This window comes from Canis lupus, chromosome 23, assembly GCF_011100685.1.
Source record: "Canis lupus familiaris isolate Mischka breed German Shepherd chromosome 23, alternate assembly UU_Cfam_GSD_1.0, whole genome shotgun sequence".
Classification (NCBI taxonomy): domain Eukaryota; kingdom Metazoa; phylum Chordata; class Mammalia; order Carnivora; family Canidae; genus Canis; species Canis lupus.
The window spans coordinates 20,874,377-20,891,545 of record NC_049244.1 but is presented as its reverse complement, the minus strand read 5'-3'; the positions used below and the strand labels follow the sequence as shown (position 1 = coordinate 20,891,545).

The 17,169-nt window shown below is 36.0% G+C and overlaps 1 protein-coding gene across 7 annotated transcripts in view; it reads left to right on the top strand.

Moving 5' to 3' along the window:
* UBE2E2 (ubiquitin conjugating enzyme E2 E2) overlaps positions 1 to 17,169 on the top strand; it is a 528,260-nt gene that overhangs the window by 106,319 nt on the left and 404,772 nt on the right. For all 7 annotated transcript variants that reach the window (XM_038570719.1, XM_038570715.1, XM_038570718.1 and 4 more), the window contains 2 exons: positions 1,150 to 1,333; positions 9,745 to 9,795. In XM_038570719.1, the coding sequence (XP_038426647.1) occupies positions 1,158 to 1,333; positions 9,745 to 9,795 (227 nt within the window). In that variant the 5' untranslated portion in view covers positions 1,150 to 1,157. The remainder of the gene's footprint in view (positions 1 to 1,149; positions 1,334 to 9,744; positions 9,796 to 17,169) is intronic.

Below are 17,169 nucleotides of genomic sequence, written 5' to 3'. Positions count from 1 at the left end.
CAGGCTCCATGCCCGGAGCCTGACGTGGAACTCGATCCCAGGACTCCAGGATCACACCCTGGGCCAAAGGCAGGTTCTGAACCTCTGAGACACCCAGGGATCTCCGAGCAAAGGGAATTTGAAAGCCTCTGTAAGGGATATTTTATCCAAGACTAGGAAAAAAAAAATAAAAAGGAGTCCTTCAGCCTCTCAATAGTCTCCATTTCTTGTGAAACACAGTTGCTTGGTATATTGCTCGATCAATGCTGACACCATCATGTGGTTCAGTTTTTATTTAGAATCATGCGGGCCTCTGTGTTCTTTTGTGTTCTGCTGTTATCAGAAGATAAAAATTGACTAGTTTGGAGGGTTTTAGCTGTAGTTTTCAGAATATTTAGAATTGTACACATCACCCTTTTCTAAGAATATTTTCATCACCCCGGAAAGGATACTTCATACCTATTAGCAGTCCTTCCCCATTTCTCCATCATTCCTAGTTCCTGGTAACTTCTTAATCGACTTTTCTGTCCTTGAATTTGTCTGTTTTGGACATTTCATGTAAATGGAATCATACAATTTGTTGTCTTTTGTGACTGGCTTCTTTCACTTAGCATGTTTTCAAAGTTCATCTGTGTTGTATGTAGTATGCCCATATTGTACTTCATTCCTTTATATGGCTGATTAATATTCCATTGTGTGACTGTATCACATTTGGCTTACCCATTTATCAGTTAGTGAACATTTGAGTTGTTTCTTCTTTTTGGCTTTATGAATAATGTTGCTATGAACATTTTTAAAAAAATATTTTATTTATTCATGAGAGACACAGAGAGAGAGGCAGAGACACAGGCAGAGAGAGAAGCAGGCTCCATGCAGGGAGCCTGATGTGGCACTCAATCCCAGGTCTCTAGGATCACGCCCTGGGTTGAAGGCGGTGCTAAACCGCTGAGCCACCCAGGCTGCCCAAACATATTGTGTATATATTTTGTGTGTTTTCACTTTCTTTTTCAGTACATTTTGGGAGAAAAGTTTTGGCAGCTCCCAAGGGTGATTGGTAAATGACCACTGTCTTCATTTTATATTAGCTTTACTTATACTAGAAGTCTCATTTTTCTATTCTAGAGGTAGTCCTCCCACAACTCAGTAAATGATCTTTCATTTTTAATCCAGGATCTAACATGTCCACTGAGGCACAAAGAGTTGATGACAGTCCAAGCACTAGTGGAGGAAGTTCTGATGGAGACCAACGTGAAAGTGTTCAGCAAGAACCAGAAAGAGAACAAGTTCAGCCCAAGAAAAAGGAAGGAAAAATATCCAGCAAAACAGCTGCTAAATTGTCAACGAGTGCTAAAAGGTACCTCAATTATAACCTTTTTAGTTTTAGTGTTAATTTACTGTCTTAAGCTCTTTCTGTTGTATTTAATTATTTTTCTGGGATGTGGACCATGTAATTCATGGATTTTTCTTCTCAGTAATACAGGATAATGAGTAGGGTTCTATTGAGATAGTTGTTGAATGATGTGTATTTTCTATTCTATTAGTGAAGTTAGAAATGCTGAATTCTACAAATATATCTTGATTTCATTATATTAGGCAGTGGGTCTGTCTTGATACAGATTTTTTTCTCTAGACAATATCTCTGGAAGGTAGATATTTGAACGATTATTGCTACATTAATTGCTTATATTGAGAGAAATCTGCTTTAAGGTTGTTTAATCATAGAATATCTCTTCGAAAATGATTTAAAAATCAAATGACTACAGTTTTTCCTGATTTTGTGATTTAATGTTCTTGTTTTGTTCTAATACCTTTTAAAAAATATCAAATAGGAAGTATAATGAAAGCATTCCGTAAATATTATGCATAGTGGAATGTCTGAATGTTGAATGATAGCTTTATGTTTTATTGGGTAGTATGGATTAGGGGGTCCTTTCCCGAAGACCAAAAACCATTATGGTCTAGTAGACTTTGTTTACCTCTGGCCTAGTCAAAACACAGCATCAGGAAGAAACTTCTCTGGCCTCCAGGTGAAACATGAGCTTCTAGGGAGAGATGTTGGAGTGATAATGAGTCGTGCGCTACCCATTCAGGGGACTAGGGTAATGGTCCCCTTCCCAGAAGTGTGTTGCTGATCCTTGATTTTTGTTGAAGGAGTTGTGTGCATATCAGATCCCGGGTCTTCAGAATTATGCCCTGGGCTGAAGGCGGCGCTAAACCGCTGAGCCACCCAGGCTGCCCTTATGAGAGATATTATATGTATCATGTGTGAAAGTGAGGATTGCATGATTTTTTTCAAGTACATGTATCTTTTACCTCATTTTACTACAGTGTGTAAAACAAAGCATAGATTATATATTCAAACCTAGTCCTCTTCACGCTTTTAAGTAGGGGATAAGATGTAGTTTTGAGATAGTGTGTGTGTGTAAAGAATCCAAGATAGTGCCCTATTGGCACATAATAGAAGTCGGTATTATTGCATTGGTGAAAGTAGAAGTATTGTCTGAATTGCTTCTTTGCGGAGGGAATCCCTTCACTGACAGATTCATTCTTGTGAATCTGTGATTTTTTTTTTTTTTAAGATTTTATTTATTTGTGAGAGAGAGAGAGAGAGAATGAGCTAGAGGGAAGGACAGAAAAAGCGGGAGAGGGAGAAGTAGATTTGCTGCTGAGCAAGGAGCCTGATGTGGAGCTGAATCCTAGGACGCGGAGATCATGACCTGAACTGAGGGCACTTACCAAGTGAACCACCCAGGTGCTCCTGAATCTGTGATTTTAAAATTGTGATTCATTACCTTCCTCTAGAAGGTCTCCAGGTGGTTTTTGGGTGACAGTATCTGAAGTGACTTACTCATTTACCCTGTGTTTTAAGTATGAAAATACTGCTTCTCTGCTAATTTTTTTTTTGAGTAAAAGCTTAATTCTTCACTCTTCCTTTCCCCCAGTTGAGTTGATAATGAAGTTATTTTATTTTTTTCATCTTTACTTAAGTTCTAACAACAGAAAATAATTGAGATTAATGAGGGCAGACACCCACATCTTTTAAATTCATCATTCTATCTTACAGTGCCTACCATTGGAGGATTACAGTCTTTACTTATTGGTTGCTTTGGATCTTCCATGGATATTAAGATCCCAGTACTAATCAGAAAATTCAAAGTTAGAAGTAGTTTCAAAATAGAATTCTGATTTATTATTGTTAATTGGTTTTTATTCAGATGAGTAGTCATTTCCATATAGTGTCATTTTATAAGAGATAGTTTATCGGAAACAGTGCCGAGTTTGGACTGTAGAGGTGAGGTCTCAGTTTGATTATAGGTTCTGGCATTTAGTAGCCCTGTGATCTTAGATACGTAATTTAACATTTCTAACCCCGGGTTTCCTTTTCTGTAAAGTGGAGATAATAATAGTACTATTTTCATAGGACTGAGGACTAAATGTGATAAAGCATTTATTTGGTATTTGGTAAGGTCTCATACACTGATTCTGTCATTTATAGACTTTTGCCAGTTAGTCTTGTAGATATTTTCCAAGTTCACTTGATAGACTTTAGGAAAATGAGATACATGGTTAACCTTTGAGGACATAGTGCTGTTGTTAAATTAGAAATAATCAGATGCTGTGATTATATGTCCTTTTTTTTTAAAAAATTTTTTATTGATTTATGACAGTCACACACAGAGAGAGAGAGAGAGAGAGAGAGGCAGAGACACAGGCAGAGGGAGAAGCAGGCTCCATGCACCGGGAGCCCGACGTGGGATTCGATCCTGGGTCTCCAGGATCGCGCCCTGGGCCAAAGGCAGGCGCCAAACCGCTGCGCCACCCAGGGATCCTTATATGTCCATTTTATAGTAACTCAAGAAAAGCACTTTGAGCATAGGTGCTCAGTTGCATGAAATGTGCTATCATTGGGGCAACCTGGGTGGTTCAGTAGGTTGAACATCTGCCTTCAGCTTCCTGATCCTGGGGTCCTGGGATCAAGCCAGCTTCAGGCTCCCTGCTCAGCAAGGAATCTGCTTTTCCCTCTCCTCCTGCCCCATACCCCTACTTGTACTTGTTCTCTCTTGCTCTTGCCTTCTCTCTCTCTCTCAAATAAATAAATAAAACTTAAGAAAAATAGAGAAATATGCTATAATTGAAGAACTAATGATATTGTATAGAAACATGTTTTCTTAAAAAAAAAAATCCCGAGTTTTCAAGTATTTATGGAAAAGTGGTGTAGGGTAAACAGGAAACATTTAAGTGGGTATTATATTTTGTAAACAATGGTATAAAGTAATTTCATCTATTTCGAGTTAAGAGGAAGATTATAGTTACATTTTTGATCAGTTTTTGTTCCGTGGTAAGAATTTGTTTCTTAAAACATTGCCATGCTCTTAGCATTCTCTTGATATTGTTTATATCACTCTTGTTATATTCGCAAATATGTAGTTAGACTGTGTCTAGCAGTGACAAATTTTGATGATTTTATTAAATTGACTAGTCAGTTCAATAACTATTTTGATGTTGTCATTGAATTCACTGTACTGTTTTCAAGTGTTGACACATCTGTTAAATGTGAATTTTAAATCACGTTTATTCCAAATTAACTTTGGAGTAGACCTTGTGATTGTACTGTGCATAATATAGTGTTTTAGGAATGCTATTTGGTTTTAGAATAAATTTTTGTTAGGTTGAAGCGTGGATTCCAGTATAAACTTATCATATTGGCTCTAGTTTTCTACGTAAGAATGAAGTAGTACTCTTTATAGATAATCTCTTGTACTTACTTAATCTTCTTGATTTTAAATTTGCATGTAAAAACTTTTTAATGTTTCTGAAATCAGGATGCATCTTACAGTTGATGTGCAAAATCGTTTAATTGAAGGTATCTTAAAAATCACAGATAATATGGTGTGTATCACCATTCAGAATTAAACTTTAGGCTTATTATTTGCAATTACTCTCTTTTCTAGGTTAGTTCAGATACTACTTTGAAATTTAAAAAATTTAGCAATTAATGGTGTGATGTTTTTCTTCCTGAGAATAATTCCATTTTCAAAGGTTTTGAGCAGTTGATTCAGTTGGTTAGAATAGGAGTTCTCAGGTGACCAAAGAATACAGTCCATAGAGTAATATATAGAAAGTCATTTTGGTGGGATGAAGTTTTTTTTTTTTTTTTTTTTTAATAACTGTTAAGAAAATACCTTTGTGAATTCCCATGTCCCAAATATTCATGTTCTACTTGGACCTGAGTTACTGAATTTTCTTTAACCTGAAGTGTGTGTGTGTGTGTGTGTGTGTGTGTGTGTGTGTTTTAAACCTGTCGGTACTTACATACTGCTTCATTTTTCTGAACCATTAATCCAGTATGTTGATGTTAAAATGAGTGCTTCATATCTTCTCTATTTTGTATAATTTTGGTGTCATACTCTTCAATTAAGTCTAAATGAATCATGATTGTTATTTTTCTTTCCCTCCCCACACTCCATTCTTTTTAGCAAATGACAGTCACATATGGTACTCTTAGCATTCCTGGAACAGTTATGGTATTAGGTTAATTCTTACAAACTGAAATTTAGTTTGTATTTTGCTTCTGACTTCTCTCAGTAGCTATGTGCAATTCCCGACTTCTGTATCATAATAATCACAGAAGTGGCATTACTAGATGGAAATTGGGAATTTAGGCAGTTGTCTGGTTGACTTGTCTAAAGAAATAATTTTGTCTTAAAATTTCTGATGAGAGAGAGGTCTTCTGTTTGTTTGACTTAACAAGATAATTGCCTGTCTTTCATCTTACCTCAGTGTACAATTATTAGCCTTAGTTTCTTTATATTTTGAATGGGAAATGATAAAAGAGTAATACTTAGAGAATTCTGTGAGATTTATTTAATTCACTTTTAATAGACTAAGATCATCATGTGAAAGGTATGCTGTAAGTGTGAATTATTGATACCTTTTCATTTTTCCTCACCCTAAGGGACAGTGCCTGAGATAGCTACCTTCCTTGCCCCACATGTCAAGACTGAGAAACTTAATACATACCAAGATCACTACTTTTGAGATAGAATTGAATTGCTGTCATTGAAAGCAGCAGGACATCTTGCAACTGTTTAAATAGCAATTCTTTGTATAATCTTCCCTGTCAAGAGAAATATAACCATTCTTAGGTGTGGCACAAAATACATTTTAATATATTGACTCACTGCTTAGAGTTGTCAGATTTATCAGTAAATTGCTTTTTGTACTGAATAATTAGATCTGGAATTATAGACATCTGGAGGGGTTTGAGTTCCATTATAGAATTATTTGACAGAAAATTAAGATTTATCAATTTTTTTTTTTAAAGTAGGCTCCATGCCTAGCATGGAACCCAACACAAGGACAGACTCATTACTGTGAGATTAGGACCTGAGCTGAGACCAGGAGTGGGACGCTTGGCCTGCTGAGCCACCCAGGTGCCCCTGATTTATCATTTTTTTAAAAAAGATTTTATTTATTTACTCATGAGAGACACACACACAGAGAGAGAGAGGCAGAGAGAGAGAGAGAGAGAGAGAGAGAGAGGCAGAGAGACAGGCAGAGGGAGAAGCAGGCTCCATGCAGGGAGCCTGATGTGGGACTGGATCCCTGGTCTCCAGGATCACGCCCTGGGCTGAAGGCGGTGCTAAACCGCTGAGCACCCAGGCTGCCCTGATTTATCAATTTTTTAAATCAAAAGAGACATTGTAAGCATAGAGCAAAAGGAGTTATTTGAAAATCCCAAAGCAATTCTTTTACGGAAAAAAGTTTTCTTCGACAGTTTAAGCTTGCTCTTTTATTTTTAACTTTTTTAAAAAGGATTTTGTTTATTTATTCACGAGAGACACAGAGAGAGGCAGAGACACAGGCAGAGGGAGAAGCAGGCTCCGTGCAGAGACTCTGATGTGGGACTTGATCCTGGGACTCCGGCATCATGCGCTGAGCCGAAGGCAGATGCTCAACCGCTGAGCCACCCAGGCGTCCCTAGCTTTCTCTTTTAACGGGCTATTCTTTTGGTCCTCTTGATTTGAAAACAGTTTATGGATGTTGTTCATGTTTCTGGTGACTAATTAAACGCCACAGAGGGACGCCTGGGTCCCTACAACTACAACGCATCTTCTGTGTGTTGTCTGTAAGTAAAAGACTAATAAATTGCAGGAGCATTTACTATAACTAAATATTCACTGCCAGACCAAACAATTCTAGAGTTAGATTTCCAACAAGTCCAATGTCATAATCTCTGGAATACCCATTGAGTCATAGCATTAGGCCAAATAGAGCAAATCTTTTTTTTTTCCTCTTAACATTTATTACTTGATTAAAATAGTTTTGCATTTTAGTTTCCTTGTATTTGATCTGTGGTTTTCTTACACAGGTGTTTTTCTCCTGGGATTTGTGATTGTCTTTCTTCCCCCACCTCCCTTAAATAATGTGTCTTTGTTATATTCTTAAGCCTTCTCAGTCCCCTCTTAGCCATGTCAACTCGTTTAATTTACACCTGTCTGCTTTGTCTTCTAGAAATACACTGAAATTTCTCATTTCCTTCTGTTTGCTCTTTATTCCTTTTTGCCTTTTCTGTGTTTTGCCTCCCTGCTCCTTCCGCCTGCCCCAGCTGGGTTTGTGAAGGAGTGGGAGGTGAATGCATGTATGCTCAGTTTGTTATCTTTAACCTGGACTTACTTGGTTAGTTTTGAAGTGCCTGTTTTTTGCTTTTGTATGAAATCCATCAAGGGTGTTCACCAATATCAGATTTTTGAGATTTCTAACTTTATGGGCTGTAAATGTTTTTTAAAAAAAAGATTTATTTATTATTTGAGAGGGAGCACCCATGTATGAGTGGGGGGAGGGGCAGTGGGAGAGAATCTTCCAGCAGATTCCCTGCTGAGTGTGGAGCCTTACACAAGGCTGGATCCCAAAACTCATGAGATCATGAGCTGAGCTGAAACCAGGAGTCCGACACTTAACTGACTGAACTACCCAGGAGCCCCTGGGCTGTATATACTTTATGTGCATGTGAACACATCATAGAATCCATATTAAAAGGAATCATGTTTTAAAGATAAAACAAAGCGTGGAATTTCTCCTCTTCATTTTATAGGACAGAAAACTGAGGCTGAGAGAGAATGCAGGTGTGAACAGTCTTTTTATCCAAGAACTCTCAATTAATGGCAGAGCAGAATTAAAATGAAAGTTTTTTTTTTTTATTTTTGGCTTTGAACTTTAATATCTTGCTCAGCATCATAATGCCTCCCCAACCTTGAATCACATGGCTTAGAAAGTGAACATTTTATTAGTAGCATGCAATTCCTTTAGGAAATCGATGCCAATCTTTTTTGGAGGAGTCATGTCTATTTCTGTATTTTGGTTTGTTGGGTTGAAAAAGATGTGGAATGAAATTGAGAGTAAATGTTTTTGTTCATATTCTTATTTTTTAAGATACTTTAGTCACTATCATCCATTTACTATCACAATAATTACTAGATAGCAGGCATGTAGTTAGCAAATCCTCATATTTAAAAAGCAAAGGAGGGACGCCTGGGTGGCTCAGCCGTTGAGTGTCTGCCTTTGGCTCAGGGCGCGGTCCCAGAGTCTGGGGATCGAATCCCACATCAGGCTTCCTGCATGGAACCTGCTTCTCCCTCTGCCTCTGTCTCTGCCTCTCTCTCTCTCTGTGTCTCTTATGAATAAATAAGTCTTTAAAAAATAAAAATAAAGTAAAAAGCAATGGAGACGTGGTTTTGAGAATTTTTTTGTTTGCTTTAACAAAGCCTATGTTTAATAATGCATGAATGATATAGTTAGATTGCTTATTCTTATAAAACAATGTAGCACTATTAGCCTTTGTATAAGGGGTTAGGTGCAGTTAAAAAATCAAAGTTGAAAAATAACACATGAGGACAAAAGCAGGTTTTTAAAAAAGTCCTTTTTGTATGAAGCTTATGAAGTGACATTCAGATGATTATCCACATATTGTTAGGATAGTTCTTACAAAAGGAATAGTGTCAGATTGGAAAGCCTCAATCTGCTCCAACCCACAGGCTTCAAGAAGGAATACCATTTATAGTTGGATAGCAGTTTTAGGTGTTGGAATGAGATCCTGATAATTCTTTCTTTACCAGTTGATTTGATCATTCAGAATGCTTGGATTCAACTTACTTATCATCCTTCCATCTTATGTGGGGGATGTTCTAGTGCAAATCAGAAGTTGGAATGATCCATAAATAATGTGGCAAAGGTATCCAATTTAAATTAGAAATTTTGGCTATTATCAGTGGTTCAAGCCTTTTTTTTTTTTTTTTTTTTAGATTTATTTATTTTAGAGAGAGAGCAGGTGAGTGGTGTGGAGGGGCAGAGGGAGAGAGAGAGAGAGAAAAGCAGACTCCCCAGTAAGCACAGAGCTTAAAACCAGGCTTAGTCTCACAACCCTGAAATCATGATCTGAACCAAAATCCAGAGTTCGACGCTTAACTGACTGAGCCAGGCATCCCAGTTAGATGAAGTTTAGTGTTTCTGCAGGCTGCATATACTGATAATGGCCAATCTTTTTACCCTTTGTAGGCACATTGCCAAAATCATGGCAGAAGTTATGGCTTGGTTGTTATTGTATATGATGATTTTTTTGTAGTATTAGTATTTCAAAATAAAAAGAATACAAATGGGAAATGTTTACAACAATTAGAACATTTTAGTGAACTATTAAGAGAGTGTAGACATTTTTTTTTTTTGAGAGTGTAGACATTTTAACATAATTTTGTCTTTATTTTAAAGAATTCAGAAGGAACTTGCAGAGATTACATTGGACCCTCCTCCCAACTGTAGGTAAGTACTTAGTGGATTTTTATTTGTATCTTTTGCACAAGGTATAATTAAATTGCTGGTGTGATGTACAGAGATTGTTATAGTTTGATTAATTAGTAAAATATTGTAGTTTGATCTTAATTGACTGTGGTAGACGGTTATTATTTCTGTGAAGAAATGGAATTCTTATGAAGTATGTTTGTGGAGATATAGTGGAGTTGCCAAACAGAGTAACACAGTAACAATAAGATAATGAAATTATAGAATAACAAATATAATTATCTTTTAGTGAAAGAGGTGTTGGGGGCTTAAATAATTTCTTTAATGATAGAATAAGAGTGTGGCTGAAATATTTGCTTTTTGATAATTCACTTGTTACCTTGTTGGAAATTGATTTTTAAAAAGTGCTGAAACATTAAATAGTGGTTTTTTATGGTTTACGTTATTTCTTATAGTCATCGGCTGTAGCTAAGAATGAGTGATTTGAGGCAGTGATGTTAAATTTAAAACACTCTCTCCTTTATGACCACATTCTTCAATTTTCTGGTCAGAGTTTACTTATAAGAAGTAAAAGTGCTTGCCTGGAAATGATTAATGATATAGAGGTAAATAGAGGATGCGGAGAAAAATAACCTTCTACCTTATACTGTATCTTGGGTCTGATGCAGTAGTTGGAAGATTGGCTGTTTGACTATTATAAAACATCTTTTTCTGTTTTGATATGAGGTCAGTGGTGGAACCAGGCCAAAACGTTGGAACCAGGAGTTTTCGTAGTTTAAATTGGTAGTCTTGTGGATTGAAGGTGAGAGAGCAGATTACAGGAATATGTTGCCAATATTGAATGAAGGTAGAATTTATTTTTTGGCATGATTCTGTTTTTACTGATCTTATTTTTATGTGAAAGCAAGGATAGCAATTCTATATATTAATGAAAGTGAAAATTTTGCAGATGGCTATTTGATAGTTGGCTAGTTGACAACTGTTTTGTGTAGGAAAAATTGTTATAAGGCTTTTTATGTTTGTGGTGAATCTAATGTGGTTCTTTACATGAGAGGCATATACAGTATATGCACTTGCAATAATATTCGAAGAATGGTTTATTCAAATAGAACAACTATTTCTTTGTTAGGTAAAACTGTTTAATAGTAAGCTTTTTTGTCACACTTAAGACTGTTCTATCAAAGGCTGTTTTTCAGATGGCAAATCATTGTTTAGGCTTTGGTGGCCAGTTCTTGGAAATGGATTGATTTGTGGAAAGACTGCAGTTTGAATGAAACCAAAAATCTCTTGTTTCTTATGACAGTATTCATTTTAATGGTTTGAATCTTTAAAAAAAAAATAGTTTTACCACATATATTATTGTAATCTTTTTACAACTGAATTGGTAAATATATGAACTTAATTTATATACTTATTTGCTTAAATTTTGATAACAAATTACTGGCAAAATAAACTGCTTTGTTTTAATGAGCTTTTTTAAGTCTCATTTTTAATAAGTGAAATCCACATATGTGTGATGATGGTTAGAGTGTTTGCAACTTCGTTATAAAATATATTATTTTCTAATATATTAGTCTAATTTAGTTTTGACTTATGGATAATAATTTCACTTGATTAAACCAACGTATTGTAAACATGAATGAAAACAGGTGTGAGGAAAGGAATTACATAATGGCCATTATTTAAATAAACTAAAATAATTAAAGCAGTTCTATTTAAAGTAAAAAAAGTTTATATATAATATCTGAAATTTGGAGGTTTACTTTTTCATTAAGCCATAGTTAATAATATCATTATGGTTATGTAAACTATATAAATAAAGCATTTTAAAATGTGGATGTGATACATAATAAGCCCTTCAGAAAGTTTTGGTGCATCTCTTATGGGATGCCCAGTTAAGCAATTCTTGAAATTATCCAGGAGAAATTAGTATGTGTTTAAGTATTCTGTGAGTCTGTCATTTATGTTGGGAATATAAAGTCCTTCTGAATTATATCATTCAGTATAGATAGATATGTTTATGTAAGGCATTTTGTGGTATTGTTTTTTTCTTTCAGGTATTTGAATGAAATAACATTTAAGTGTTATTTTAAAAGCATCCACAAAATACTTTGATAATAGGTTGAATTATTTCTTCTTATAGGAAACACATGGCTACATATCTTTCAATTTTCTTTTTTTAAAGATTTTATTTATTCATGAGAGACACAGAAAGAGAGAGAGGCAGAGACACAGGCAGAGGGAGAAGCAGGCTCCATGCAGGGAGCCCGAAGAGGGACTCGATCCCGGGACTCCAGGATCATGCCCTGGGCCAAAGGCAGGCGCTAAACTGCTGAGCCACCCAGGCGTCCCTCTTTCAATTTTCATTTCACTTTTTCTTTTGTCTTTAAGGTAAAAATGCAATAATACAGTTTTTAAAAACTGGATTCAATTATCTTTGGTATTTTTTCTCTTACAGCCTGAGTTAATGTTTAAAAACAAAACTTTATATCTAAGAGAAAAGTTTCTGTTCATAAAATCATAGGGTCTGTAGGGCCATTGGCATAGAAAATTATATAGTTTGGGTGAAATTTGGTTGTATATTTAGAATATTTCTTATAAGTAGTAGAATATATTTTGCTTGGCTTCAACTCTTATGATGAATAACATAATTGACCCAAGACATTTGCAAAGGCTCTCTTCTGAGGCCTCTTCAGATCCATAAATGTTTTTGTATTGCTGGCTAAGTTGTAGTTATTGGACTGGAATTGCTCACTACCTCAGTTACTTGCATACTGGCTTAGCTGGATGGAGCCAGAAGAATTCTTGTTATATCCTTATAGAGTCCTACTAGGGTAGAATTGCTGCCCCTTGTAAATGACTATATGTCATGACTATCACGATTCTTCACAAATGTGCTAGTATGTTCATTTCTGTTTCCTTGATGCTAGTGGTAAACTAGGAGCTAGCTAGAAAAATGTCCAAATTAAAATTAAAACTTTTGTCATCCAAAGGGTATTTTTTTTGGTATTGTTGTTCTTTTGTAATGTAGGGAAACTAAATGGAAATTCTGTCATTTTCTGATACTGCCCAAGTTTGTATTAACTGCATGAGAATAGAAAGGGTAGAGATTCTTACTACTTTTTAAAAGTAGAGACTATTACTACTTTTTGAAAGTAGAGACTATGGTAAAATGACTTGTTCGGATTTTGATTTTTGATTTAGTAATTGAGCAAGTATAAGGAGAAAATACTAGAAAAGAAGATGTAATTCAGTTACACTGGCTAGCAGTTTTCACTTTTTATTGCTGTTTGAATAATTTCACTGAACACAGGCTCTGCTTTACTTTAAAAAGAAAACTAGGGGATCCCTGGGTGGCTCAGTGGTTTAGTGCCTGCCTTCCACCCAGGCCCAGGGCGTGATCCTGAAGTCGCGGGATCAGGTCCCACGTCAGGCTCCCAGCGTAGAGCTTGCTTCTCTCTCTGCCTGTCTCTCTAGGTCTCTCATGAATAAATAAAAAAAAAATCTTAAAAAAAAAAAAAGAAAACTAATTGGCTTTATTGAGATGTAATTATTTATTTTTTAAAAAATTAAGAATTACTTATTTATTTATTCATGAGAGACACAGAGAGAGAGAGAGAGGCAGAGACATAGGCAGAGGGAGAAGCAGGCCCCATACAGGGAGCCTGATGTGAAACTCGATCCCGGGACTCCAGGATCATGCCCTGAGCCAAAGGCAGGCGCTTAACCACTGAGCCACCCAGGCATCCCAAGATGTAATTTAAAGTAAAATTCAGTGGCTTTTACTATATTCACAGAATTGTGTAGCCATCACAATCAATTTTACAACATTTTGATCACCCCCAAAAGATACACTAAACCTTTCAACAGTCACTGCTTCCCCATTTCCTCCCAGCTCACCAGCTCTGAGCCGTAGGCAGTCTGTTCTGTCTCTTACAGATTTGCCTGTTCTGGACATTTTTGTATTAACGGAATCATATAAAATGTAGTCTTTTGTGACTGGCTTCTTTCATGAAACATAACTTTCATCGGTTCATGTTGTAGCGTGCATCAGTACTTTACATTTTTGTCTCTGAATAATATTCCATTGTGTGGATATACTGCGTTTTATTTATCCATTCATCAGTTGATGCACATTTGGGTTGTTTCTACTTTTCTGCTGTATGAATAATGCTGCTGTGAATGTTCGTGTACAAGATTTTGTGTGGACATATGTTTTCATTTTGGGGGGTTTATTCCTAGGAGTAGAATTGTTGAGTCATAGAGTAACTATGTTTAACCTTTTGGGAACTACCAGACTGTATTATAAAGTGGTTGTATCATTTTATTTTCCTACTAGCAAGTGTGAGAGTTCCACTTTCGCCACCACGTTGGCAATTATTTTTGTCTTTTTTTTTTTTTGATGATAATCATTTTAGTAGGTATGAAGTGCTACGTCATTGTAGTTTTGATTTGCATTATCTTGGTGAATATACTGATGATGATGACCATCTCTTCATATGCTTTTGGCCATTTTTATATCTTTTTTGGAGAAAGATCTATTCAAATCTTTGCCCATTTTTAAATTGAGTTGTCTTTCTATTGAGTTATAAGTATTCTTTATTTTGGATACAAGTCTGGCATAAGATATATGATTTGCAAATATTTTCTCCTGTGGGTTTTTTTTCTTTCTTTCTTGATACTGATCTTTGAAGCACAAAATTTTAAATTTGTTGTAGTCCAAATTACCTGTTTTTCTCTTGTTGTGTGCTTGATGTCACTTCTTAAGAAACCATTGCCTAATCCAATACTAGAAAGAAGTACACTTATATTTTTCCTCAGGGAAAGTTTTTAGTTTTAGCTTTTGTATGTTGATTCTGATCCATTTTGTATATGGTGTGAGGTAAAGGTCCACATTCATTTTTTTTGTGGGTGGATATCCAATTATGTCAGCATCATTTGCTGAAAAGACCATTGAATTGTCTTGCCATCTTTGTTGAAAAAAATCAATGGATCATCAATGTCAAGGTTTATTTCTGAACTCTAAATGTTATTCCTTTGATCTGTATGTCTGTTCTTATGCCACTCCTACACAGTCTTTCTTTTTATTGACACAGAGTCTTGATTACTGCAGCTTTGTAGTAAGTTTTGAATCAGAAATATTAAGTTCTCTGGTTTATTTTTCATTGTCTTCACTGATTAGTTAAGGTGTTGCCAGCATAGGAGAGGCCATGACTGGACATAAATCTTTTTTTTTTTTTAAAGATTTTATTTATTCATTCATGAGAGACAGAGAGACAGAGAGAGAGAGAGAGAGAGAGGCAGAGACACAGACAGAGGGAGAAGCAAGGCTCCATGCAGAGAGCCTGACCTGGGACTCAATCCCAGGTCTCCAGGATTAGGCCCTGGGCCAAAGGCGGCACCAAACTGCTGAGCCACCCTGGCTGCCCTGGACATAAATCACTGTCTCACCTACTGTTGATGAGAGCCATCTAATAGCAGAAAATGTATTTTCCAGATCATAGTAACTGAAGTAACATTTAGAGAAAGTGTGTTTCGGTTAACAGTTTTCAAAACTGTATGAATGGAAGGCATTGAAATAGAAATCGAGGATAGCGTTTATATAGGAGTGCTCTGTAAAGAGCCTCTAGTGCAAAAATCTAATTATTGTCACGGATTTTTTTCTTTTTTTGGTTATTGTGGTAATATTCGGCATTTTTTAGCTTATCAAGGATTTGCATATACGATTATCATTTAGTCTTTTCAATTACTGTGAGAATCCTGGAATTAAGTAACTTGCTCACAGTTGTACAACTAGTTGATTTGGATTTAAACCCAGGTTTTCTGCTCTTTCATCCTTTATTGTTTTACATGTGTGACTAGATAGAAAAATTTAGTTTGTGGTTCAGTAAAGGAAAAAAAAATCAACATGCAAGGCAATCCAAAATATCATTTGTGGGATGCCTGGGTGGCTCAGCGGTTGAGCATCTGCCTTTGGCTCAGGGTGTGATCTCAGATTCCTGGGATCGAGTCCCACATTGGACTCCTTGCATGAAGCCTACTTCTCTTACCTCTGTCTGTGTCTCTGCCTCCCTGTCTCTGTGTCTCATGAATAAATAAGTAAAATCATTAAAAAGACACAAAGTATCATTTGTCCTATTTTGATTTATATTTCTGTATTCCATGAAACAGGTTTTTGTCTGAACATTTTGAAAAGTCATTTTTTGAGTGTAATGATTTCTCTCCCACACTCCCTTGTGTGTGTGCTTGTGGGTATATATCTTAGTATTATTATTACTGGCACTTGTTCAGGTAAAGAATTTCTTTGTATTTGACAGTTCTTTTTTTTTTTTTTATAATATTTTTTTTATTTATTTATGACAGTCACACAGAGAGAGAGAGAGAGAGGCAGAGACACAGGCAGAGGGAGAAGCAGGCTCCATGCACCGGGAGCCCGACGTGGGATTCGATCCCGGGTCTCCAGGATCGCGCCCTGGGCCAAAGGCAGGCGCCAAACCTCTGCGCCACCCAGGGATCCCTATTTGACAGTTCTTAACTCAGTGTTTGCAACTGTCTGCGCTTTTTAATGCCAAATTGATTTTTCCCAGTTACTCAGTCTGATTTTAGGTCACCTTCCCTTAAAATTTGTTTTAGTATTTATTGAGGGCTTAATATTAGATGTGTGCTAGGGCAAGTGTAGGCTACAATAAGATATCCTGGATATCCTGGTGTAGTTCCTAATCCTAGAAATCTGGTTATAGCTAATTGAGAAATAAGACATACAGATGCTTGGAGAAACAAGATTAGGGGAATGATGATACTATTGGCAGAACCTGCCAATATCTGTGGCTTCTGCAAATCTTAAGATTGATAATGCTTTCCTCTTTACTTTGGTTGCCCAGAAGCTAATAGAGTTCTTTACTTTTTGACTTTAGTAGTAAACTGTTTTGTATAGGAACCTCAACTCTGATTGTATTTTATTTTGTTACTGTTTCCCCCCAACTATTTTTGAAGCTCTGTATCTTCATTTTGTACTTTTATACTACATAAATTTGTTAAGCCCTATCAGAGTCTTTTTGGAGTGAGGCTGATGATTAATAAACACTATGAATAACTGAAAGGTGATATAAATGTGTATTGGTTGGCAGAAGGCTGGAATGCCTCTTTTGAGGAGTCATTAACATGATAAAATTTAATATACATTGAAGAGCCTATCTTACATAGTATACTGAATTATTCATATCCCTCTCTCCTTTCTTTAGTACAGATAATTGAGGAATATTTTTTATTCACACCTAGGAGTTCTTGACTCCATTGCTGCAGTGATAAGTGATTTTGCATAGACTTTATGAAGACAAAAGTCTTTAATATTTGAGATGCATTAAATGGTTAGAACAGCTGAAGAATTGTTTGGAA